The sequence below is a fragment of the Lissotriton helveticus genome, chromosome 7, assembly GCF_964261635.1.
Source record: "Lissotriton helveticus chromosome 7, aLisHel1.1, whole genome shotgun sequence".
Taxonomy (NCBI): Eukaryota; Metazoa; Chordata; class Amphibia; order Caudata; family Salamandridae; genus Lissotriton; species Lissotriton helveticus.
In genome coordinates this window covers 284,664,086-284,689,496 of record NC_136068.1, presented here as the reverse complement: position 1 = coordinate 284,689,496, position 25,411 = coordinate 284,664,086, and the positions used below count along the sequence as shown (strand labels likewise).

General features: G+C 45.1%; 1 protein-coding gene across 1 annotated transcript in view; it reads right to left on the bottom strand.

Moving 5' to 3' along the window:
• The window catches only part of LOC144768429 (protein-glutamine gamma-glutamyltransferase E-like), a 382,753-nt gene that overhangs the window by 304,453 nt on the left and 52,889 nt on the right, over positions 1–25,411 (bottom strand). Inside the window, exon 4 of the mRNA XM_078652075.1 lies at positions 15,907–16,025. Coding sequence (XP_078508201.1) covers positions 15,907–16,025 — 119 coding nt within the window. The remainder of the gene's footprint in view (positions 1–15,906; positions 16,026–25,411) is intronic.

The following is a 25,411-nucleotide window of genomic DNA, read 5'->3' as shown; positions in this document are numbered from 1 at the left end:
CACTCTCTGGAGTGGGAATAGTAATTTTTACCCATACGCTATCCAATGCTTTCCCTACTGTTCCACTCACTGGAGTGGGAATAGTAATTTTTACCCACCCGCTATCCAACGTTTTCCCTACTGTTGCACTCTCTGGAGTGGGAATAGTAATTTTTACCCATACGCTATCCACCGCTTTCCCTAATGTTCCACTCACTGGAGTGGGAATAGTAATTTTTACCCACCCGCTATCCAACGCTTTCCCTAATGTTCCACTCACTGGAGTGGGAATAGTAATTTTTACCCACCGGCTATCCAACGTTTTCCCTACTGTTGCACTCTCTGGAGTGGGAATAGTCATTTTTACCCTTACGCTATCCAACGTTTTCCCTAATGTTGCACTCATTGGAGTGGGAATAGTCATTTTTACATACCCGCGATCCAACGCTTTCCCTACAGTTGCACTCACTGGAGTTGGAATAGTAATTTTTACCCTTACGCTATCCAACGCTTTATCTACTGTTGCACCCTCTGGAGTTTGAATAGTAATTTTTACCCTTATGCTATTCAATAATATTTATATTTATTTATGTATTTAAGATGTTACATAATATTGTATTTAATTAATTGTAAAAATATTGAAAGTATATTTAATTGCTGTTATTTATTAAATATAATTATTTATTATTATTTATGTTACTATTTTATGAGTGTTTATGTATTTTTAAATTGTAGTATTTGTTAATATTTTATAATTATTAAAAAATGTATATATATATTATAATTAATTAAGTATATATTATATATTTTATTATTATTTTTAATTAAATGTTTAATAGTAAATATCTGTTATTTATTCATTTTAAACATTATAGCACATTTTAACATAAGTTTAAATTATACATAAGTACTATTTACTTAATTTAACTTTTCTTTTTTTTAAAACAATATTTTTAATTACGATATTTTTAACATCGATATTTTAGTTTCGATATTTTTGTACTTACCATGTTGTAGATAGGGTGTCGATATACTTGCCTTCGATATTCCAGCGTCGATATTTACGTTTTCTTCACAGCCTCATTGGAGTGACTCATTGGGAATAGACATGGGGTCTTTACATGAGCAGCTCAAGCTTGTGCAAGTGTTTGCTGCACTGCGTATTGGATTTAGCTCCAACAACACCATGCCAATGCATCACGGAAAATGCAGCTTACCACACGGAACTTTGGACGGTGGGGGTGACTTACCTCTTTTGGTAAGCCTTATCAAGCAGTGAACTCTATCACATCATACAGGCTCATTAATGTTACAGGCTCTTTTGCTTTTTTTATATTGATTGATAGATGACGCTTTCATCTTCAGGTGTCTCCTGCATGTATTTTCATCCTGATAATGACCCCTGTCTAAGTCATTGTGTGTTGTGGGTCAAAATACCGACAACTTTTGCAGTGGACTTGTTTTTACATTTGATTGAGGATTTCAACACTCCTATTTTGAATGCTGTTTGATACATTCATATGACCACATGTACACATCTGCATCTTGTGTACATTTGTGCACTATTTATTCACTTGATCACTTGCACTGTGCGGTTACACCTTTAAGAGCACCTTATTTTTGATATTCAGAACCAAATTAGGTTCCTGATGTGAATATGATATTTTTTCTAATAAATAAATGTATTTAACTGCAAACTATCTACTGAAGGTTTGTTCATAACAATTGCTGTGGAAGTTTAGGGTTATACTTCACCCTTACGGACCATTTGTATTTTTAAAATATGTCTTCTCTTTGCCGGTTTCACCACGGCTGCTTTGAGGAGCATGCATTTGCTGTCTTGTGTTGTTCAAGGTTTTGCCTTTGGGCTTATTAACTTTTTTTTTTACCATACACCAGCAGTGCAAGGCTGGAACCAGTGGCCAGGCAGGGCTCCCTGCGGCTATATACCTTTACCACAAAGTACTAATGCAGCTGACAGGTCTTCAGGGTAGGGTTCTAGGCATTGGCATCTCTTCTATGTGGGTCAGTCCTCAGTGATCCGCTGAGTTATTCTGTCTTTTGTGTCCTTGTAGCAGGATCAGGAGACCTATCACTTGGCCCTTGTAGAGCAGTTCTAGTCCTTGAGTGACGGCTGGAGTCAGAAGTCCTTGAAGTCAATTTTAAGTTTTCGTTCATTGTGTGGCTCATAAAGACCTTTACAAAATATGGCAAACATGCTAAGAAGATAATTCCAAAATTACATATACATTCTCATATTAAAAAAAGTAGATCAGTTTCTCTTTTTATGCTAAACTTATTTGCGATACCTTGCCAAGAATCACTTTCAAGTATTTTAAAAAACCAATGGCCAGCTGCATGTCTAACTGGTTGAAACATTATATCACTGCCTGCGAACACAGCCTGGTGTTCATTCATCTGAATGATGAAAGTAATAATCTTGAGTGTTTGCTCGCAAAACCTTGACAACAGCAAATTATATGAGCCAGGGATTCCCTCCAATAGGGTTGCCATAGTACCCCCCAGTCAAATAAGCCAAATCATAATCCTGCCATTTCATGTTTTAGTTTAAAGGATGTCACCTTCATAAAATAAGATTGCAGTACATCTTGACCACAAAAGCTCTATCGGGTGATGGCATGGCTTAGAGTGTGTCAATATGAATTATCAAGGGCAAAAGAGCATAAGTGCTGTTTTTCTTTACTGACAGTGTAAATTGGGGTCATTTGCTGGGTGTGATTGATTTGGTCATTATCTCATAGTGTGAGTTTTTTACCTGCTGGTAGACCTGTAATTCATCCCTGTTAGCACTCGAGGTCTCTAGTTGGCAATGGTATACACCTTTGACTAAATAGGGACCCTTGCTTGTAAGCCAGGGAAAGGAGATTACACTACTGGTTAACCCCTGTTAACCCCCTTGGTAGCCTGACAGGCTTATCTTAGAGGCAGTGTGTTTAGCTTTTGTGAATATACACAGTAGTACAGTGAAAACGCTACAGATGGACACAACACAGGTTTTATAAAAATAAGTATTCTTTATATAGACTTAACACAAGACTACATATGACAAAAACGCACAATACTGTACTTGAAATAGACTTTTTTTTTTTTTTTTTTAGAAAACCTTTATTTGAGCAATCAAAGTAAAATACAAGGATGGGCCTACAACCACACGGGCTGGCCGCTAATAGCAAGGCACAATGAAAGAGGCAGACAATCACTCCCGTGGTCAGGCACAAATCAGATACCAAGCATTACTCAAAACATAGAACAGGACATAGCAATTTTCTGTTTTATACATACAAAACAGCGAACTCTAAAAAAGGCGAATGCACATGAATCAAATTCAGCCCAGAAGGCGGAGGGGAAAGCCATCAATCAGGAAAATGTAGCACAATCAATGGGACCTTGGCAAGGCGGGGGGGGGGATAGCGGGGAGGACAGGAAAATCCTAGAACAGTATGAAAAATTTCGGGAACGCCAGCCTAGGGAGATAGGGTAACATCAGGAGTGTCAACCAAGGGAGGGGTACAGATATCTCCACGATATTCGTTCCACTGACCCCAAATCTTCGTCCACGCCCTGGGTCTGCCCCTAGCCACATAGGCGGTCCTCTCACGGAACATGGACCAATCCATGTTATCTTCCCACACCGAGACTTCGGGAGGTCTGGACGCGACCCAAAGTTGCGCAATGTCCCGTTTTGCGACCATGTATCCCAAGGTAGCCCATCTGGTCTGGGCCACAGAGTAGTCGGTGGGTTCCCACACATTCAACAGGCATCGTCGGGCCTCAGGCCGCAGGGCAACACCAGTCACAACAGTCATCACCGCAAGCACATCGGTCCAGTAGGCTGCCACCACTGGGCACTCCCAAAGAATATGTAGAAATGTAGCACTCATCCCACAACCACGCTTGCATAAACCATCCGGGGAAAAGCCCATTACCACCAGACGCGGGCCAGTTACATACACCCGGTGGAGGATCTTAAGCTGAACCAAACGAAGACGGGCGGGGATGGCGACCTCTTTCGGAGAAGAGAGTGCCGACTGCCAATCCTCGTCGTCCAATTCCAACCCGTCACCACCCAAACCTCCCGAAGTCGGACCAGCAAGTCGGCACGATTATTAATCAGTTTCTTGTAGATCAGGGAAATGGTGCTATCGGGAAGGTGTCCATCTAGTACACGATCCTCGAGGGGGGAGGATTCGGGCAGGGTCACATCAGGAGTCAGAACCGAGGCCAGGGCATGACGGACCTGGAGATATCGAAAAAATTCTCTATCATCCAAGTCATATTCGGCCTTAAGGGCCTGGAAAGACTTCACTTCACCCTTCACACAAACATCACCCACTTTACATATCCCAATCATATCCCAGTGGTCAAAGCCCTTGGTAGACCAGAGACATCCCAAACGTTCGGAAGCATAAAGCGGAGTCGCCAGTGTCAGTCGATTCTCCCATCCCAAACTCACATTCGCGGCGCGCCACACACTGACTGCGGTCCTGGACGGGCCCACAAGATGGCGCCCGGCCGATCTGGAATAAAGCACTCTATTAAAGTCCCCTCCCGGCAGTTGGAGCCTATCCATCTCAAAGGCCGGATCTCGGCCCGGGGTATACATTGCGTGGTTAATGGCAGACAACTAGGTAGCCCTATAATATCTCTTAATATCAGGGAGCGCAATGCCCCCGTCATACCAAGGGATGGTAAGTTTCGCGAGGGCGATACGGGGACGTCCGTCCCAAATCAGTTGTCTTTGAAGACTCTCGATCTCACGGAAATACGTGGCGGGAATGTCATCATAAGAATTTTGAAGTGCGTACAGGAATCGAGGCAAAGACATCATCTTAAAAAGGGCAGCTCTGCCCAGAGGGGACAGGGGTAGCTTACGCCAGCGGGCCACATCCAGTCGCAGTCTAAGAGGGGGGGGGAGGAGATTACGCTCGAACCGGAGTGAGGAGTCCCGCGTAATAAAGATCCCCAAATATTTGAAGCCAGACTGGACAACCTGGATAGGAAATCTGTCCGGCAATGGGGGCAAAACACCCAAGAGAACATACACACAGGACTTAGCCCAATTAATAACCAGACCAGAGTTAGCGCCAAATGAAGTGAGAACGTCAAATAAGACATTTAAAGATTTGCGCGGGGAAGTAAGGTAAAGAAGAATGTCATCCGCGTAAAGCGAGACGCGGTCTTCAAAATCCGGTGACCAACGGATCCCTTTAAGTGAAGGTTCCCATCGGAGCCACGCAGCTAACGGTTCCAAGGCGAGCGCAAAGAGCAACGGAGACAAGGGGCATCCCTGACGGGTCCTCCTACCGAGGCAGAAGGGGACAGAAACTCGACCGTTTACCACAACCTGCGCCAAGGGTTCAGCGTATAACAACCGCACCCAACCAATAAACTCAGGTCCGAAACCAAATTTCTCAAGAGCCGCCCAAAGATAGGGCCACTCTACCGTATCAAAGGCCATTGAGGCATCCAGCGAAGCCAAAATGGCCGGCTCCGTCAGAAGCCCCGCCCTCGCAACAGCTCCGTGAAGACGACGCAGGTTAAGAGCCGTGTTGCGATGTGGGATAAATCCGGATTGATCCGGATGAACCAAGCCGCCAATAACCGTCAAGAGGCAGGTAGCCAGGAGCTTAGCAAGAACCTTAGGTTCAACATTCAACAGAGAAATGGGCCTATACGACGAACAAAGGTCCCGGGGTTTACCTTCTTTGGGAATAACAACGATCGTAGCCAGACGCTGATCATACGGGAGAATACCCCACTCCCGGGATTCCAAAAACATGGTACGAAGATAGGGCGCCACCTTATCAGGACGCAGTTTGTACAGTTCAATTGGCAATCCATTCGGGCCCAAAGCTTTGCCCGAACGGAGTGAGCGAATAGCCGTCGCTATCTCGTCCGTAGTGAAAGGGGACTCCAAAGAGACTCGGTCCAAATCGGAAACACTGGGCAGAGCAATATCACTCAACAAGAGTCGAGAATCATCCACATCCCGTTCAGACACAGGGGAATAAACCACACGATAATAGTCCACAAAACATTCAACTATTCCAACCGGGTCGGTCACTCTCACACCATTCAGAGTCTGAATCACAGGCACCACACGATTCGCCCTCTCTTTCTTATCCAACCACGCCAGCAATTTACCCGCTTTGTCCCCCACATCATACAAACGACCCTGCTGCTCCCGAAACATCATTTTAGCCGCATCTGTAACCAAAGACCTATAAGCAAATTGCTTCAGACCCAGGGCGTGGAGTTTACCAGGTGTAACATTCGATTCCAGGTCAGCCTCTATCTCAACAATCTCCCTCTCAAGGTCCACCACCTCCCGATTCCTCGCCTTTTTGGATTCAGCAATAAGGGAAAGGGCCTGCCCGCGAATCACTGTCTTAAAGGCCTCCCACAGAGATACCGCAGAGGAGACGGACCCCTCGTTGTCTAGAAAATAATTGTCCAACGACTTAATCAAGAGACCACGGGTCTCGGGGGAAGTGAGGTACCATGGGTTAATAGGAGCCACCCGGCCCACCGCCTCCACCCCCACCTCAAAACAAAGCCAGAGCGGAGAATGATCAGAGATGCCCCGGGGGAGGTGTCTAATCTCGCGAACAGCCGGCGATTGCGCCGCAGGCATCAGGAAATAATCCAGTCTAGACAGACTCCCATGGGCCCCAGAATGGAAAGTGTATTGAAGCTGAGTAGGGTGCATAAGTCTCCAACAATCCACCAAGCCAAATGTGTCCAGAAACCCACCCAGCCACTGTTTGGCCGAAGGGGTGTCCCTAGGGGGGTAACGATCATTTTGACCGGAGAGCACAGAATTAAAGTCACCCGCTATGAAAAGAGTACTATCAGGGAGGTCCAACAACACTCGGCCCAAATCGGAATAAGTAGAGGTCTGTAGACCGGGAGGCACATAGACGGCGAACAAGGAAAGGGTCCGACCCTCATAACGTCCCACAAGGACGGCGTAACGCCCCCGATCATCAAGGATCACATCATCAATAGCCAGGGGGAGGGAAGCCCGAACAAGGATACCCACCCCCCTGGAACCCGTGGTAAACCCCGAATGCGCGGCGAGGCGATAGCCCCACCTATTCATTGCACGACATGTATTGCCCACCAAATGAGTCTCCTGTAGAAAAACAATATCAGGAGACAAACGCCGTAGACATCGTAACACCATACCCCGCTTAATACGATCCCCCAGACCATTGACATTCCACGAAACAAACCTCAACCCGCTACCCCCATCCCACACAGTTACGCCAAACCCCCCCCCCAATGAGCATGACATCGAGCACATCATTAGCAAGATAGAGTCGCCTTGAAAAAACAAAACACAAACATCAAACTTCCCAACCACCCACCCCCCAACGATCAAGAGAACACCCCCCACCCTGCACCCCTGCAAGAAGCTAAAAAGCCACCCCAACATGCAGTGTGCCTGTCGCCCAAGAACCCCCATTCTACAAAAAGACCCCGGAGGAGGAAAGGCCCTGGCCCACCCGCCACCCCAATCAAGACAAATAACGAGGAAAACACACAAACAATAGAGACACTTAGGCATAAAATCCCAGAAGAAGTTACTGTACACGAAGACCAGGGCATAGACAAGTAGTTCAGCTCTCTACACCACCCTCAGCACCACCCGGGTGTTCGGCGGGCTCAGTCGCAGGAGGTCGGTCCGGCAGCGAGTCCAGCCAGTCATTCACGGAATCAGGCCGATCAAAGAAAAAGGTTCGGTCATTGTACTCAACACGCAGCCTGGTCGGAAAAAGCATAGCGTATCGCAATCCCATGTCCCGGAGACGTTTCTTGACTCCACGGAAGCCCATACGCTGTTTCTGTACCTGTTGAGAAAAGTCCGGGTAAAAGTTCACCATGGCATTCTCAAAGGCCATCGGGCCCTTCACACGTGATGCCTGCAGGATAGCGTCCCGGTCCCTATAGTGGAAAAGTTTCGCAACAATAGGCCTCGGCGGGGCGCCAGGCTTGCCCTGGCCTCCCGGAACAAGATGGGCACGTTCCACTGCGAAGAATTTACTCAACCCAGACGGAGAGAGGTAGTTCAGTATCAGGTCCTCGACCAGGAGATCAACAGAGTGCGGGTCCGGGCTTTCCGGAACGCCAACCAGACGCACATTACAGCGACGTGCCCTGTTTTCAAAGTCCTCCAAGCTCCGGGTCATGAAATCGTTCACCCTACGGAGATTACCAATCTCCGTCTGTATCTCCGAGACGTCGGCCGTGAGGCTGGATGACTTGAGATCCAATGACTTCACCTTCTCATTGGTTTTAGACAGGTCGGCCCGAATCAAGTTCACATCAATGGCCACGGTGTCAATTTTGTGGGCCAAAGCTTCATACTGTTGGCCTATTGTTTCCTTCATGCCAGAAATGGCGCCCATGATGTCCTGCAAGGACGGCTCCGTCGACGCGTCCACAGCGTGGTCAACTGCACTCGGGCCCGGCAGGGCGGCTCCAGGGGACCCCTTCGAGTGGGTATATCGGTCCATTACATTAGACTGGACCGGGCTCCCACGCAGAGGCGTCTTGGTCTTCCGTGTCTCTCGGTCCCCTCTGCCCGCCATGTTGAAATCGTGTCACCAGGAGACACACTTGACCCGACAGAAATGGCCGCAGGAAAGTAGGGTGTCGGGACCAAAGAGCAGCAGCGAGGGTATCACTACGAGTGAACCAGCCTGGAAGGACAGTAAGCTAGCCAAAGGCCCAACAGCAGTCTCATGCGCCAAACCCAGCAAGGGCCAGGCTCCACTGCCAGATGTCTCCGTCTGAGGCAGAATCGAAACCGAAACTTAAGAGGGGGATCCACAAATCGAATCCCCCTGCCGCTGTTGTTCAACTCAGGGACGGCTACAGTGCCTCACCCCGTCCCGGGCGCACCTCAAGGGCGGACCCCGAAAGTTTGAGTCGTCGTATCTTCGGCGCCCCTGGTCCAAATCAAAATCCAAAAGGCCCAGGAAGATCAGCCCAACGTCCTCTACACAAATCCTCGCGAAAAATCAGGATATGTTCAGAATATTATGCCGGGAGTGGCGGGGGTCCGGAGAGCGCTGTGCTCACGCGGCCATCACGGATGCCCGCCAAGCTCCTCCTCCTAAAATAGACTTAAAGATGGCAGAAGTTGCTTAGTTCAAGTTGGTGATAAATGCAACAAAGTTCTCACAAAAGTACCTGGATGTGTAATGCAAAACAAACAAGAGGCTCGCAGAGTGGTAGATGCGTCGGTTCCGTGCTTCGGGAGAGATGATGCGTCGCGCCTCAATGCCTGGCAGATTAGGGGATGCGTCTTGTTCCTTACCGGAAAGGAGGTGATGCGTAGATTCTTGTCATGCGGACCGGGTGCGATGCACAAGATGGCGCCTCGATGCGATGCGACAATCCGGTGTGATGCGAGAAGATGGTGCCCTTGATGCGATGATGCGTGCATGCTCGGCTTGGAAGTCTGTAGCTTTGGAGCCGCAACAGGCCCTGCAACATGCTTCTCCTGTGATGCGACGGTGAGCTTGTGGCGGGGACACGCTTATCCGGTGATGCGTCGGCTAACAGCTTGGACAAAGGCACGCTTCTCTGGTGATGCGGCAGCAACCTCTGCGGCGATGACATGCTTCTCCGGTGATACGGTGGCACACCTGCGACCCGCTTCTCTCCATGCATCGCGCTTCCAGCTCCCAGCGACACGCAAGCTTCTGCAGACAGATTTCCCAGCAAGAAACTCTGAGGGGAGCTGGGGGTTTAGTCTTTTGTCCCCGAGACTTCAGCAGGAGGAAAGCACAAGTTTAAGCCCATGGAGAAATATTCTGCAAGATGATGAAAGTTCTTTGAAAGTTCCTTCTCCTTTCCTTGGCGAAAAATAAACCACTGCAGGCCAACCCAGCAAGCAGCACACTAGCAGAGGGGCAGTCAAAACTCGTGCAGCTTCCTTGGTTCTTCTCCTTGGCAAAAGGTTTGTCTTGTTCCCAGAAGTGATCTAAAGTCTTAGGGTCTTGGTCCACATATTTATACTCAATTATTTTTGTTCTCTGAAGGCACAGAGGCCTCTGCCTAGTCCAAACCAGTCCTTATCAGTCCTAGAGCACTTTGTTGACAAGACTCCTTCTTTCCTTTCACAGTGTAGGCCAGGGACATCAGACACACCACAGGAGGTGGGGTCAGCATTGTGGAGGGAAGGCACAGCACTATTCAGGTCCCAGGTGCGACTCCTCCCACCCATCTAGATGCAGATCTCTCTATTCAGCACTATGCTGACTCACACTGTCTCCTGGAAACCCCAACCCCTTGTCACTCAAACTCCAGACAAGGAATACACAACCTAGCAGAGGGTGGCTTGGATAGTTAGGCAAGAAAATACCTACATTCTAAAAGTGGTATTTTCAAACACAGAATGTTAAAACCAACTTCACTTAAAGATGTATTTTATCATTCTGAGTTCAAGCATACCAAACTCGAAATTCTACCTAGTTCCCTGAGTCAGTAAGGATTATAAGATGTAATAAATAAACTGCCCATTCGGGCTTATGGAGAACAGATAGCCTTGCAATAGTGGAAAAGAAAAATGGCTGTAATTCACTATTAGGACCTGCCACACACACCAGGGCATGTCCTAACCTATCCTTACAACGCACCCTGCCCTTGGGCCTACCATAGGGGTGTCTGATATGTAGAAAAGGGAACGGTTAGGGACTGGCAAGTGGGTGCATTTACCAAGTCGACATGCAGTACTAAACCACACATAGCCTCTGCAATGGCAGGCCTGAGACACGCTTTACAAGCTGCATCTGTTGGTGGCACAAACAGTGCTGCAAGCCTACCAGCAGCATTTGATTCACAAGCCCTGGGCACACATGATGCACTATACTAGGGTCTGACAAGTAAATCAAAAAACCCAACCATGGCGTCCCTAATCAATACATCAATTTAACATAGGGAGCACTTGCACTGTGGCACTGAATAGCAGTGGCACAGTGCCCAACGCATATAACGAGCAAAAACATATCAAATCAACGACGAGGCAATCAGTAAAGATGGAAGGGAGACTCACACCAATGATACCAGGTCTAACAATCCCATAGGTGAGATGTCAACAAACCCTACTGAGCCCATTTTTAATTTTGCAGAAAGCACAATATTTGTCTGGCCTGGTACATAGATTTATTTATTAGGTCAATTTCTAGCTGCATTTGTGACTGGGCAGTTGACGGAGGTAGACTGAATAACCATCTAACAAGATTGCATTGGGCAGTTTCCAATGGTTTGATCAAGGAGGCAGAAAATACTTCACATTCATAATGTAATGACGGCATATATTTTGCTTTAATTATGTTGAACAATAGCTTTAGCAAAAGGCTTGATTGTTAGCTGCATCATATTGTGTTCTTTAGATTTTATACTGTTAATCCATGACCCTAAGTTTTTAAATTAAACATTTTTTTTTATTTAAAAAGTTTTATATAGCACATTCCTGACCCAAGGGTATTCTATCGCTTTACAACAGTTACAATGCAGAGAATCATAAAATACAGTAATAGTGTAGGTCAATTAACAGAGAGTTTGGTTATGAGGCTTGCGGACATAGAGTCGAAGCTGTGAGAGGTTACTGTTTCCACACTCTGGTTGCTCCTATCGGTTCCCTAGGGAGTGGTTGAGGAACAGGACTTTGAGCTGGCTTTTGAATTTTGCACAGGAGGTAATAGTTCTTATGTGGGGGGGAATAGAGTTCCAGATTTTGGGCGCGCTTCCGGCGAAGAAACGAGCCGCAGTTTTTTTAACTCGAGTTTTCAACGGAATGAGTAGAAGAGAGTTTGAGCTTCTGAGGTTCCTGGTCTGACCGGCTTTTTCGAGTTTGGCCACCAAATATTCAGGTTTGCCGGTGTGCAAGGCTTTGTGTGTGAGGCAGGCAGTTCTGAAGCTAGCCCTCATTTTCGCTGGGAGCCATTTAAGTTCTCTGAGTGCCGGAGAAATGTGATCAAATTTCTTGATTCCGGTGAACATTCTGGCTCCAGCGTTGAGCGTTGTTTTGGGGGGAGCAAGGTGTGATTTTGCTAATCCTGAGAGGACTGCATTCCCATAGTCTAGTCTTGACAAAACCAATGCTTGGGTGGCCTGTTTGAGATCATTGGGCGGGATGAAAGGTTTTATTTTGTTCAGTAGTTTTAGGTTTAGGAAGGCGCTGAGCTCTTGATGTGTGCGGTCATGTCCAGTTTCGGGTCTAACGTAATACCTAGTGATTTGACAGAGTCGGCCAGGGTGCGGTTCCCGTTGAGCTCATCGATAGCTTTTAGCCATTCAGCAATTTGGGAGTTCTCCTCTTTGTTGGAGATGAGGAGAACTTCGGTTTTATCAGGATTTAGTTTAAGGTGGTTGCTAGACAGCCAGTGTTGAACATCTCTCAGTATGTCATTGAGTCTTTGGATGTCCTTGATGGAGGAGAATTCCAGGTAGATCTGCGTATCGTCTGCATAAAGATGGAAGCGAATTTTGGATTTTTTTAGTAGTTTGGTGAGGGGTTCCATGTAAATGTTGAAAAGTTGTGCGGAGTGCATGGAACCTTGCGGGACTCCCTTCTTGACTCGATGCAGGTCTGGTGCAAATTTTTTGATTCTTTGGGTGCTGAAATGTAGGAATAATGAGAACCATTCGAGGACCACCTCGCCAAGTCCGGCTCTTTCTTGGAGAGCCTTAATGAGAAGTTTGTGGTCTACCGTGTCGAAAGCTGCTGATAGGTCTAGGAGGATGAGGAGGCAGCAATGGTCTGAGTCCAGTGATTATGGATATCGTCGATGATGTTGAGGATTGAGGTTTCAGTGCAGCATCCCTTTTTAAAGCCAAACTAATTTGATTTGATTTGAGTACACATCTTTCTAGGATTTTGGAAAGAAGAGGGAGTTAAGAGACGGGTCTAAAGTTGTTCAAATCCTTTATGTCAAGGCGGGATTGTTTTAACAGTGGCGTGACTTGCCCTACTTTAAGGCAATATGGCACGACTCCATTGTTCAAGGAGCTGTTTATGATCATGCACCAGTGCAGTGCTAGGGAGAGTTTCAGTTTTTTGGTCAGTTGGGGGGTATAGGGTCTAGGGCGTAAGAAGAGGGTTTGGAAGTAGAGATACGTTTGACTATCTCAGCTTCTTGAATGGGGTGGAAGATTAGCCAAGAGTTGTTACGGGGTATGGGGGCATTATCAAGCACCAGCGCCATGCTGCTCTTAGTGGGGGGGTGCTATTGGTGTCCAGTGAGATTCGATCTTGGTGATTTTGTCATTAAGGAAATTGGAAAGTTGTTGCAAAGTTCTTTGGACGCCTGTATTGAGGATGTTGCGGACTTGGAGGTTTGTTGACTGATAATGTTATAGAGCTCCTTAGGTCTGTTTTTTGCACTGTCCAGCACGGAGCGAAAAACGTGGATTTGAAGTATTTTAAATATTTATAGGAATTGTCTGTCTTGAATTTTTCTTTATTTATGTACCCACAGCTCTTCCTTCTCACCCTGTTGTGACTATGCAATACATTGGCCTTGTCCAAATTTACAGTGAGTTGATTTATTCCACAATACAAATGAGGTTTAAGGAATGCTGCAAACTGCAAAACATAACTGGTCGGCCATAGCAGTACCGCCCGCTTACTTTAGAAGATGGATTGGCTTGCCGCTAAGTTTTGGAGGGCAGGCTCTGTTGTTATACAAATTGATAGTAGTGTTGGTCACATAAATATTAAAACAAAGTCTCGCTTCAGGCCTTTGGGGTGAGAATATTGCCAGTAGATTGAGAACCATCTCTCAACTTTACCCGAACCCAGTTGCCTGTATATGGTGCATGGATTGCGGTGAATAGGATCTTATTAATGCCCCAACCATCTTGTGGTCTATTGTGCCAAAGGCTGTTTGGAGTAGAAGAGGCCCTATTCTAGGTAGGTAGCATCGGAAACATCATTATATTGTTAGGGTGCCATGGCTATCTCCAAACCCTGCTTATTTTCAAGGAGTTAGCTAGAAGTCTCTGAGTATTGTCTTCTAGTAGTCAGGAAGAGTCTTTATCTCTTAGGACCAGGAACGTTATGACGATGTGGTGGCCATATCATTTGTACTAGCCAGTGACTGGAGAATTTCCCAATCCTGGCTACTTTTTTTGAACTACCATAACCCTGTCCACGCTACCTCCTCAGATTAGTGCTGATCTTACTAGAGTCCATCAGCCAAGGCCAACCCAGCCTTCTTTTACTGTCAAAGATTATGGCTCTCTCCTTAGCCACCACCTCATGAAGAGGAGGTAACCCCCTTCTGTCAGTGCTAGAGCTTGTTTCCCTACTGCTGATACAAGAGAGAGAGAGAGGGAGAGTCTAGAGTTGTCCTGGGAATAAATGGTTCCAATTCATGACAGCCTTTTTCAAATTTAGAAATAAAGGAAGAGCTGTGTAAGCTGTCCTTTGTTCTGCCAGCAGGATCCGTTCATCTCTCAAATGGCCAATCCTTGTTAAGTGACCATTGGTTGACACCGTCCCTGCCTTTCTGCTGCCAGAGTCTAGCCAATTGTCTTCCAGGAGGACAGTCATAAACGGGTCATCCAACAATGTGTATTCAGTCGCTGAAGCAGTGCTAAGATGTAAACCATATTGAATCCATCTTACTCCTAAGTAGCAAAAAGTACAATTTCTTAAAGTTATTGTTTCACAAAGTTATCACACTTTTCTTTCACCATTGAATTAGATTCTAAAATTACTTGAAAATTCATTTTAATAAACACTGGAGAATTTTCCCCACTTGGTGGGGTTATTCTTAACTAGGCCTATTACTGCAAACTGTAGCTTCACCTACATGGAGAAATTACCTTTTTCTAATTGTTCACTATCAGGAATACTTTTATCAATATCTAGTATACCTCATTTGTATTTATAAATCACTTATCATTGTGGACCTAAATGGCACACTTTAGCAGTGCTGCTTGTAATGTATAACATTGATTTTTCAAACGGGCAAAGGCACTTTTCCTTGCCATATGCCACTGCAGCCAAGCCAAACCACGAAGGAACTTTCTGGATCAAATACATTTGTCTTATATGCTTGTGGTGTAAATACACACTGTAGCCCAGATTTGGCATTTAACTTCCATGTCTGTTGTATAGTTTTTGTCATGGTCATAGTGGAAAGTTATATAGGTCAAAATGATGAAACCAACTTACATGTTTTATAGGGGAAGCACCTGTCCTGTGTCAATGTTTAGCATCAACATAGCCATCAGAGAAACAATACTCAAAACAAATGGAGGGCAACATACCAAAAAAATCTGTTTTTTCTCACAAAACAAAGTGTGAGAATCAGTGCATGGATAAAAGAGGGAGTGGGTGTGTAACTAAGGGACTATGTAAATGAGATAATGAGTGAGTTAATCAGTGGAAATTGGTATATTCCTTGCATACAATTATAAAATACAGATAGACCTTATAAATCCATTACATTTATTGGTTTAGGTACTTCAAGGGTTTTCATATAATATGACTTCCTCTGGGTACATTGGAGATCTATGGAGCATTCATTTTGACTGTGGGCGTACCCATAATGAAGATTGTGGGTGTTATTGAAAACTTTGATCCATTGTTTTCCATTGAGTTGGTCATGATTAAGAACATAATCAAAATCTTTTGAATGCAACGCCTCTGTTCTTGATGGCTGGTACTCTAAGGGATGTTGACTCCATAAAAGGTGACGTGCTACCCTATCAAGTTGGCTACAGAAACATGTATACCTGATTTTGGAGGAATCCAACATCCTGTTAGTACTCCAGCCACTTCTGCCATTCATTTGATCACTTAAATGTTTAAAATGCATCAGTCAGTTCTGTCTCTTTAAAGGAGTAAAGAAAAATCAATAAAATAAGCATTGAATCTCTCACCTGATTATAGGCCCACTTTTGACCCTTAACTTGATACTCTGTTCCCACAAACAGTATTCCAAGGTCATTGAGCACATACTCATTCCTTGTTGCATCTTCAGCCATGTAGACATCATCTCCTACAAAGAGAGAGCAGTGTTTAACAGAAGATAAACTGGACTATAATTTCATATCAAAACCCCCAAAATGTCTCCCTTTTTATTCTGAAAAAGACCAGAAATTAATTTTTGAAAAACATGTTTGTGAGGAACCAAACAAGACCAACATAGGTGATAAACAAGTCACTGTAGACATGCAATGACTAATAATCTCAACCACATCCTCTCAAAATCGCTACAAGCAAGTACAGGCAAAGAAAGTATGAACCCATCCTCTGCACCATTCGTCTTACTCCTAAAACATTGATCAGGGAGCGATGGGAACACTATATGTGACATGTAGTATACCTTCCACCTTGATAAAAGGCCATCTTTTTTAAGTTTGCTGCTCTTAATGCTCTCTACCCTATCTCACTAAGTAGCTGCCATTCTCTGGTATTAAATCTGCATCCTGTTTTGTCAAAAATGTTTGGCAGAAATTCATCTAAACGTTTCTTGTTGACACTCTGACGTAACAAGCAGTACCAACCCACTTATTTTCATTGATTCGCCCAATTATCAATCGTGCAGACTCGCTCATTGTCACATAGTTGTTTTTAAGAAAGGCTAGACACCTGGTTAAAGCTTAAACATAATGATGCATTTTGCCTACTGAATTGCTGTACTACTGATTCCCATGCTATCTAACTTGTGTGATTATAAGAATCCCCCAGTTGTTTGAAGCAAATTTCTCTCCACGACTGAAAGGCTCCTCGAAAAAGCTGTATACCCCAAATTTTGCAGTCTTGTATTGGAGTAAATGCATGGCATACAGGTATATCTTGTTCTGTAAAAAATAGCTGAATATGAGATGCTAAAGTCAATATCGTTCTATTAGAAAGCTTTGCATCTCGCAAAAAAAACTGACAATCTTATTGCACTTTCAGTTAACATGCAATTTAAAAAGAAATGTAATACTAAGATGATGCTGTTGTTATTTGCACCATTAAATTAACCAGTGAAGCCTGGTAATATGTTGGAAAATGTGGTAAAGTTAAACCCACCTGTATTGTATCTAAAGTAAAGATTAGACATTTTTACTCGGGGTTGTTTATTGGCCTGGACAAACTTCAGAATAATCCTATCTAATTTGTCAAAAAATATGAGTAAGGTATTTTTAATGCAAGATTGAGAAATAAAAATAAAAAAGTGGAAGAATTGAAATATTAATTAATGAAACTCGTCCCACTAATGACAAAGGTAGCCGAGCCCATCTATCTAAAAAACTGTTTACGTTTATAAGGGTATTACCATAATTAATTTGGAACAATTGTGCCTAATCAGTTGTTAGAAAGATACCTAATGGGCCATTGTGTTGTGAACTGTAGACCAGCCAGAAGCTGAGAAATCATTGAATTCATTAAAAGCATTTCGGTTTTGGCCTGATTTACTCTATAACCCTCTACACGTGTGAAACCCTGGATTTCTTTCAACACATTTGATATGCTAGATCCTTCAGCCTTCAAATATAGAATAATAGTCTGTGAATACTTTAGCCAGCCCACTTATAGGAGATAAAGAGAAAACACATGTCGGGATAGTGGGCATCCCTGCCATGTGCCTCGCTTAATATTGACCACCTCCACCTCTTCCATATTAATAATGATTGGAATGGAAACCCACATTTCTCCGAAATAAAAAACAAAACTTGCCAGTCAACAAGGTCAAATGCCTTTCCACATCCATCATACGTATTGCTGGTTGTCCTTGTTTATTGAAAAGTAGTCAAAGGCTTGAGTTGGATAATAAGTATTGGCAGCCATTGATCTTTCCATCAAAAAAACATTTCGGTTGACATGAACTACCTGTTGTGTACATGCAGCAATCCTAGTCGCCCACATTTTCATAAATAATTTGTAATCCGTGCTTAGTAAACATATGAAACGATAAGAGTTGGAATCCCTTTGATCCTTGTCCTTCTTAAGAAAGGTTATCACTACTGACTTTTTAAATCCGTTAGAGATGGGAATCCTACCCTTAATTTGATTTATAAGATTTTTTTTTAGTCTTTTTATTAATGACAAGCTTTTACAATGTATACATTTTACAGACATTGGTGACTAAAATTGGATCACTTGTGCGAAATCGTACAACAGACCATGAGACTTTTCAATGTTATAACAGTACTAGCAAGTTCTAAATTACAATAAGATTACCCTGAATCCTGTCTTCGACTATTCTGTTGGGGTTCACATATACCTCCCCTATATTCATTCCAGTTGTCCCAAATCTGCTACCACTTGTTAGGACACCCTCTGGATTCGTACACTGTCTGCTTTGTTAACATAGACTAATCCATGTCTTTCCCCCATGCAGTAAATGTTTGTGTTTCCGGCACTCCCCACAATCTCGCGATGTTTCGTTCTGCAATTATCATTTCAAGTGTTACCCATATTCTTTCCTTACTGTTTAGATCAGTAGGTCCCCATATATTTAGGAGATGTAGCTTTATACTATATCAATTTTATGGTCCATAACTTCCTCCATACATTTCCTCACTGCTGACCAGTACTTCTGTATGTTTCTACATTCCTAAATTATATGGATGAAAGTTCCTTCCTGTCCACATCCCCTCAAGCATTCTGCGATAGATCTATATCCCATCTTCACCAATGCAGGTATGCTCTGTGAAGTACTTTCAATTGTAAAAGTCTAAGCCTAGAGGAGATACCAGTCTCTTTGGGGGACGCTAGTGCTTCTATCCATTCCTTATCTTCCAATACTGCTACATCGTGTTCCCATCTGGCTCGGAGCATGAGGAGGGAGTCTGACACATTATTGATTAGTTTCTTATAAGTAAGTGAAATTGACTTTTCCGACATGTGTCCATCAGAATTCTATCTTCTAACGGTGAGGACTCTGAGAGCACTTCTCCCTTCGTTACAACAGCCTGTAGTGCATGCCTGATCTGAAGATACCTAAAGTACTCAGTATTTGAAAGATCGTATTCAGTTTGCAGTTGGGTGAAGGTGAGAATTCCTTCTGTCCTCCTCAGGTCTCCAACCCTGGAAATCCTGATTAAGTCCCAGCAATCGAAGCCCTTGGTGTGTCTTAGATTACCCAGTCGTTCCAGGTCCCAAAGTCGGGCAGCCTGTGAGATTCTACCCTCCCAGCCCAGACTTCTCATCGCCGCTCACCAAAACTGAACCGCATGCATGGAGGGGCCTGAGCGTTTCAGCTTGGTGGGGCTGGCATATAGAGCCCCCATGAAACTACCCCCGGAAGTAACTACCTGTACCTGTACATTTGATATCCGGGGTCTCCTTGTGGTCTATACATGCATTGATTCATGGCAGCCAGGTGCGCCACCCAGTAGTTCCTTTTAAAATCTGTGAGCCCAATTCCTCGTCGTACCACCCTCTGGTAAGTTTCTGAATGGATATTCTGGGTGGCTTCCCTTCCCATAATAACTCTCTTTGGGCGCTTTCTATAGATTTACAGTATTCTGTCGCTACAAGATGAGGTGTGTTCTGCAGCACATATAAAAAGCGTGGCAGGGACATCATTTTAAATAATTCTGCATGCCCCAAACAGGGACAGCGGAAGAGACTTCCAGTGTCTGATATCACTTTGAAGCTTTTGCAGCGGAGTAAGAGGTTGCGGTTGTAAAAGTAGGCCAGGTCCTTAGAAACATATATGCCCAGATATTTGAATCCTGTTCCTGCTTCAGCAATAGTGAATCCTTTGGGTACAGAGGAACATTTACCATTGAAAACTTAAATAGCTGATTTGGACCCGTTTATACTATATCCGAAGTATCTCCCAAATACACTAGAGATGTCCATTGCTCTATTCAGGGAAGACGCGGGGGAGGCCACATACAACAATATACCGTCAGCATATATTGAAATATGGTTTTCCCAGTCCTAAGCCTTTTGAGTCCTCTTATATTAGGATCTTTCCGTATCCACATTGCCAGTGGCTCCAGCATGAGGGCAAACAGCAGCGGGAAAGAGGGCAACTTTGTCTGGTGCCCTTCCTTAGTGGAAATATTGGGGACTTTCGATTATTAACTACTATTTGGGCCAAGGGATCTTTGTATAATAACTGAATCCATTGCAAAAAACCCTGGCCAAATCCCAGTTTCTTTAGTACAGAAAACATATAGACCATTCAATTGTGTCAAACGCCATGGCTGCATCGAGTGATACCACCATGGCGTCCTCCCTTATTGTATGTGCTCAGTCCAGTACTCCATGTAAGCTTCGCAAATTTAGCGAGGTATTTGTGGCTGCCATAAAGCCGGACTAATATGGGAGTACTAGTTTAGTTACGACTTGCAATAAACGGGTGGCCAGTATTTTTGCTAGGATTTTGGCTTCCGCATTCAGCAGCGATATCGGCCTACATGAGGAACATTCAGTCTTAGGCTGACCACTTTTTTGAATGATCACTATGGTGGATAATCTCTGATTTAGGTGGAGGTAACCTTTACCCTCTTGAAACATTGTAGTCAAGTAGGGTGCTGTATTATTGGGGGCCAGCTTATATAGTTCAATAGGTAGACCATTGGGTCCCATCGCCTTACCCGCACTCAACTCTTGTATGGCACGTTCTACCTCAGTACTTTTGAGGTCTTGCTTCAAATCCACCTGGTCCTCGTCCAAGAGCCTGGGAAGGGATATATCTTTCAACAATAAGTCCACGTCTGTTATCGTGCAAGATGTTTTTGATTTATAAATCATGCTATAATAGTCCCCGAATGCATCAACAATCTCCTGCAGTTCGGGCAGTGTCTGGCCAGAGTCAGCCCTGATTTGCACCACTAATCTATTTGCTTGCTCTCTGCGATCCAGCTAGGCCAGTAGTTTCCCAGCCTTGTCCCCCACCTCGTAAATCCTACTGATCATTACCCTGTGCTGCGCCCTGGCGGTATCAGTGGCTAGGTCCGCGTATTCTTTTATCTTCCACTTTAAGGAGTGTCTGACCTCTTCTGCATTCGAGCCTCGGAGCTCCCCCTCTAATCGTAAAATGTCAGCTGCCAAATGCACCAGCTTCGCCTGTTTCTCTTTTCTGCATCCTGCAATTAGGGAAATTGTAAATCCCCTTATCACGAACTTGTAGGCTTCCCACAATGTCTGTGCCGATTCCACTGAATTTTAATTTTCGCGGAAATAAAACTCAGTTTCCAGTACAACTTTCTCTTTTTTTCTGGGGATCTTCTGATACCATGGGCTTTTTGGGGCTATTCTACCAGTCCTCAGTTCCCCCATCTCTATCCTAGCCCAGACGTGCAAGTGGTCCAATATACCTCGTGCCAAACAGTGTACATCGTTGACCTGGTCCAAATGGTCCGCCGGGGTAATGATATAGTCTATTCTAGACATACTATGATGGGCCCCCAAGTAAAAGGTGTACTGCTGTTCTTCTGGGTGGAGCACCCACCAAGTATCCACCAGCCCCAGAGCTTCCAGAAAATTATGAATTTTCATTCGAGCAGGCGGCAGGTCCTTTGGGTGCAAGCGATCTAGTCTGTCCAACACTATGGAGTTAAAATCTCCTCCTATAAGGTGCCTCCCTTCAGGCAAGGTCAGTAGTAGATCACCAAGATCCTTAAAAGCTGATGCTTACAGTCCTGGTGGTATATATACTGAGACAAGGTTCAGCATACGGCCTTCCCACATATCTGAGGTCACCACAAATCTACCCTAGTTGTCTGTCCATGTGCGATCTATTGTCATCTGAAACTTTTTCTGTACCATAATACCCACACCCCGGGATCCGGACCCAAACACAATATGTGCCACTAATCTAAAGCCCCATCTTTTCAGTGCCTTGCACACATTCCCTAGTAAGTGTGTCTCCTGGAGCAAGAAGACATCATGTGAGTGCCTTTTCACATACTGAAGTACTAATCCCCTTTTTAACTTGTCCGCCAATCCGTTGACCTTCCAGGACATCAATTTAAGTCCTTGCTTCGTTTTCGGCACCATTGCTACTTATATTAATACTCAGTGTTGCCAAGGGAGCCCCATCGAACATCCCACGGTTTGATTCAGGAATGTGCAGTTGTCCAAAATCTATTAACATCTGCTTCTCAGCATAACGTGCGTGAGTCTTAATAATACCTTCTTGTCGCCACTTGTCAGTGGTGTCTAAACTTAACCAAGAACTTAACAAACAGTGCCCCCCTTCCTGACTCCATGAATCATTGGCTGCATGTAGTTACAGTTCTTAGTGATATCAACAAGAATCCCTGAAGATAGGAGTCCCCCCCCAACAAACCGTGTATTCACCCCCTTCCCGCCTCCCTGCAAGGTGGTAAAGGAACCTCCATCCTCCCAAACTTTGAGTGCCGATCGCCCATCCCAAAAACTTGAAGTGCGTGAACCAACCCACACCGACCGGCATTGAGTGTTTGTGAAATACTGATTTAAATGTTAGTCCCCTGACCAACGCCAGTGTGCCGGCCCACTGTACAGTCCCAGGAACCGACGAAGGGATACTCTACCTCACTTACATGTCCACTGGAGAGGACGAGTCCCACAGAGGCCTGGTTAGGAGGGCAACTCTGGCCACCCATTTTAATCCTAAAGGATACAATACAGTTATTCTTTGCCACCGGTAGTCAACAAGTCATCACTAGATGTAGTCTCTACATTCTGTTCCGTCCATGATTGTCCCTGCCGTTCTCGCAGACCTTGGTGGATTTTTTCCCCCATCGTGCGCCATCCTTCATGCCAATCCCATGCTTCCTCGGGGTGTCGAAGAACCACACTTTACCTTCTGCTTCTACCCACAGCTTGGCGGGGAAGCGCATTGCGTATTTGATACCTTTCTCCCGCAGGGCACTCTTTACTGCTAGGAAACTGCGTCATTGGCACTGTACTTTAAGAATAAAGTCCGGAAAGAAGGTTATCCTGCTGTTTTCGTATTCTAATGGTGGCGCAGTCCTAGCCGTTTGTAATATGATTTCTCTGTCTCTATAGTTGAAAATCCTAGCCACAATAGGCCTCGGGGGAGCCTCAGGAGAGCTCCAGGTTTAGGCCTTCCGGCTGGCACTATATGTTCCCTTTCGATCGTGAAGAATTTGGACAGTCTTCTGGGCTTTAGGTGATTAGTGACAAGGACCTCCGGCACTCCTAGGATTTGTACATTGTTACGTCTTGAGTGCCCTTCATATTCGTCAAGTTGAGCTTCCATCCTTTCACTACTGGCCTGTAATTCAGTCATCTGCTTCTGGAGGATAGATGTGTCCTTGGCCAGAGATCTGGTAGTCGTTTAAACATCTTTAATTCTATTGTTCATGTTGCGCATGTCTGCCCGTATTAAGGTAAACTCATGAGAGACTGAGTCTATTCTGGTTTCCAAGGATGGTCTGACTGTGGTGAAAGCGGTCATTATATCCTGGAGGGTTAGATCAGTCGAGCCATTCTGTTCTTGTTGTCTCTCCAGCGTCTCATCCAACTCTTTATCTTTTAAGCGCGCACCTTTTCGCCAGGCATACTTGTCTAATTTGGCTTGCATTGTGGATTTGCCACTCCTTCCTCCGGCCATCCTCAATCTCTGATGGTGCCGGGAGCGTCCGGTAAGCAACCCAATGGAGACTGTTCTCTACGACGTGTCTGGGGCAATTGTCAGGTATGTGCTTGATCAACTTCTTGAACACTTTATTTTGATCAGCGAGTGGCCCCTTATTGCCTCTCCACAATAGTATTTTGTACTGTAGTTGACTATTGCTTGAACATCAATTACTCCAACTCAGCGCCTCCTGAACACCTCTGAGATGCAGTGGAGCCTGCTTCTGCCACTATACTTAGACGTCTCACTTCGCCGGGAGAATATCTTGTGCCTCTGGATTAACAGCTGATCCCTGGGCAGAGGATCTTATAGCTTCCCCCCACCGCAACCGCTCCGCTGCGCTGCTGTTCCAGTGCTGATGCATTGCATGTGTAGGGGTCAGTCAGCTCCCTATGCTCTATATGTTTTATAAGGAGGCCACAATAAGGCTTGGGAGAGGTGGCGATATTATCTCAGGGATGATGGTGCAGGTGAGGAAGGCTAGTTCCTGGCAGAAGAAGTGCTCGCACTGTAGGCCACTGTGTAACCAGACCTCCCTCAATCGGCGCCGTGATACTTCTCCCAACTGCCAGAGTGGTGCGGGGTGAGGCAGGGCGGGTCCCTCGATAGCTCGCACTCTCGGACCCACTCTATGCCACAGTCTGCAAATCAGCCCATATGTGCATCTCCCATGATCGCGCACTTCCGCCAGGGCTCCCCTGTGTTCACTGTGTGCAGGTTGCTGATAACTGTGCCATTAATGAACACACCGGTGCTCCCCTGGGCCGCCAGGGACACGGACTGTTCTCTGCCGCTTCATTTTACACCGCTCCGGGCAGCTACCAGGTCAGTCAAATATGCCCCATCGGCCACATTCACATGTTTATGGCTGAGCTCCGTTGTTCTTATCGATAACAGGGAGTCGAGCGCCTCTCCCACACTTTGTGGAACTTTACTGCTGAATCAGGTAGCCTTGCATCAAAGCCGATCTCTTCCATTTCTCGACCGGGAGGTCCCCAGTGTGGTCTGCTGCCGCAATAAAATACTTTCGTCTTCAGTATCACTGGATGATATGCAGATTTTCCCCCGTATGGGTGTGCTCGGTCGGAGGCATTTTAAGGTGCCGCCATCTTGATCCGTGGTTGGCCATGCCCCCTGATTAAAAAGAATTGATAAAAACAGGAGGTGCTCAGCTTGGAGACCAAATACACCTCTGTAGGAATATCATCATTTCGTCTGATTTTAGCGCTAGCCATATGTTCAAGAGCGTCAGGAACTTCTAGGAGTTCTATTTCCTTATTAAAGGGATTGCTATGATCCCTGGTAATCAGTTGTATATAGAAGGACTCAAAATTACTTTCCAGCTCTTTCATATCTAATACTTGCACTTCTGCATAGGTTCTCTTAAAATGATGAAGAACATTTACGTTATCCTCTCCTTCTTCTCCTCAATAATTCCTGTGCTTGGGTCTCTTGCTTGGATAATTTTTTGCCTAGTTTTCTGAGTTTTAGTGGGCCATGCTAAATATTTGCCTATATGCTGACTCTCTTCATACAGCTTTTGTTGATAAGCCTTACTCTCAGCAATATCCTCTAATATAAAAAAGGCTCTTAATTGTTCCTTAGCCTTTATCCACTCTTGATGTAGTGCCAGTAATTGTGCGCCGCAGCTCTACCACCCATGATGTGCCGCATTTACAATGCAGCGCACCATGGGGCAAAAACGGCACAGATGCGTCGCGCATCTGTGCCGTAAAGGCAGCGCATTGCTGGAGTTGCGTCGCAAGCGCAACGCAGCTCCAGCAATGCTCTGGGGGGCCTATTCTTCCAATGTTGCGTCAAGCCTTACGCCTGCTTCAAGCAGGCGC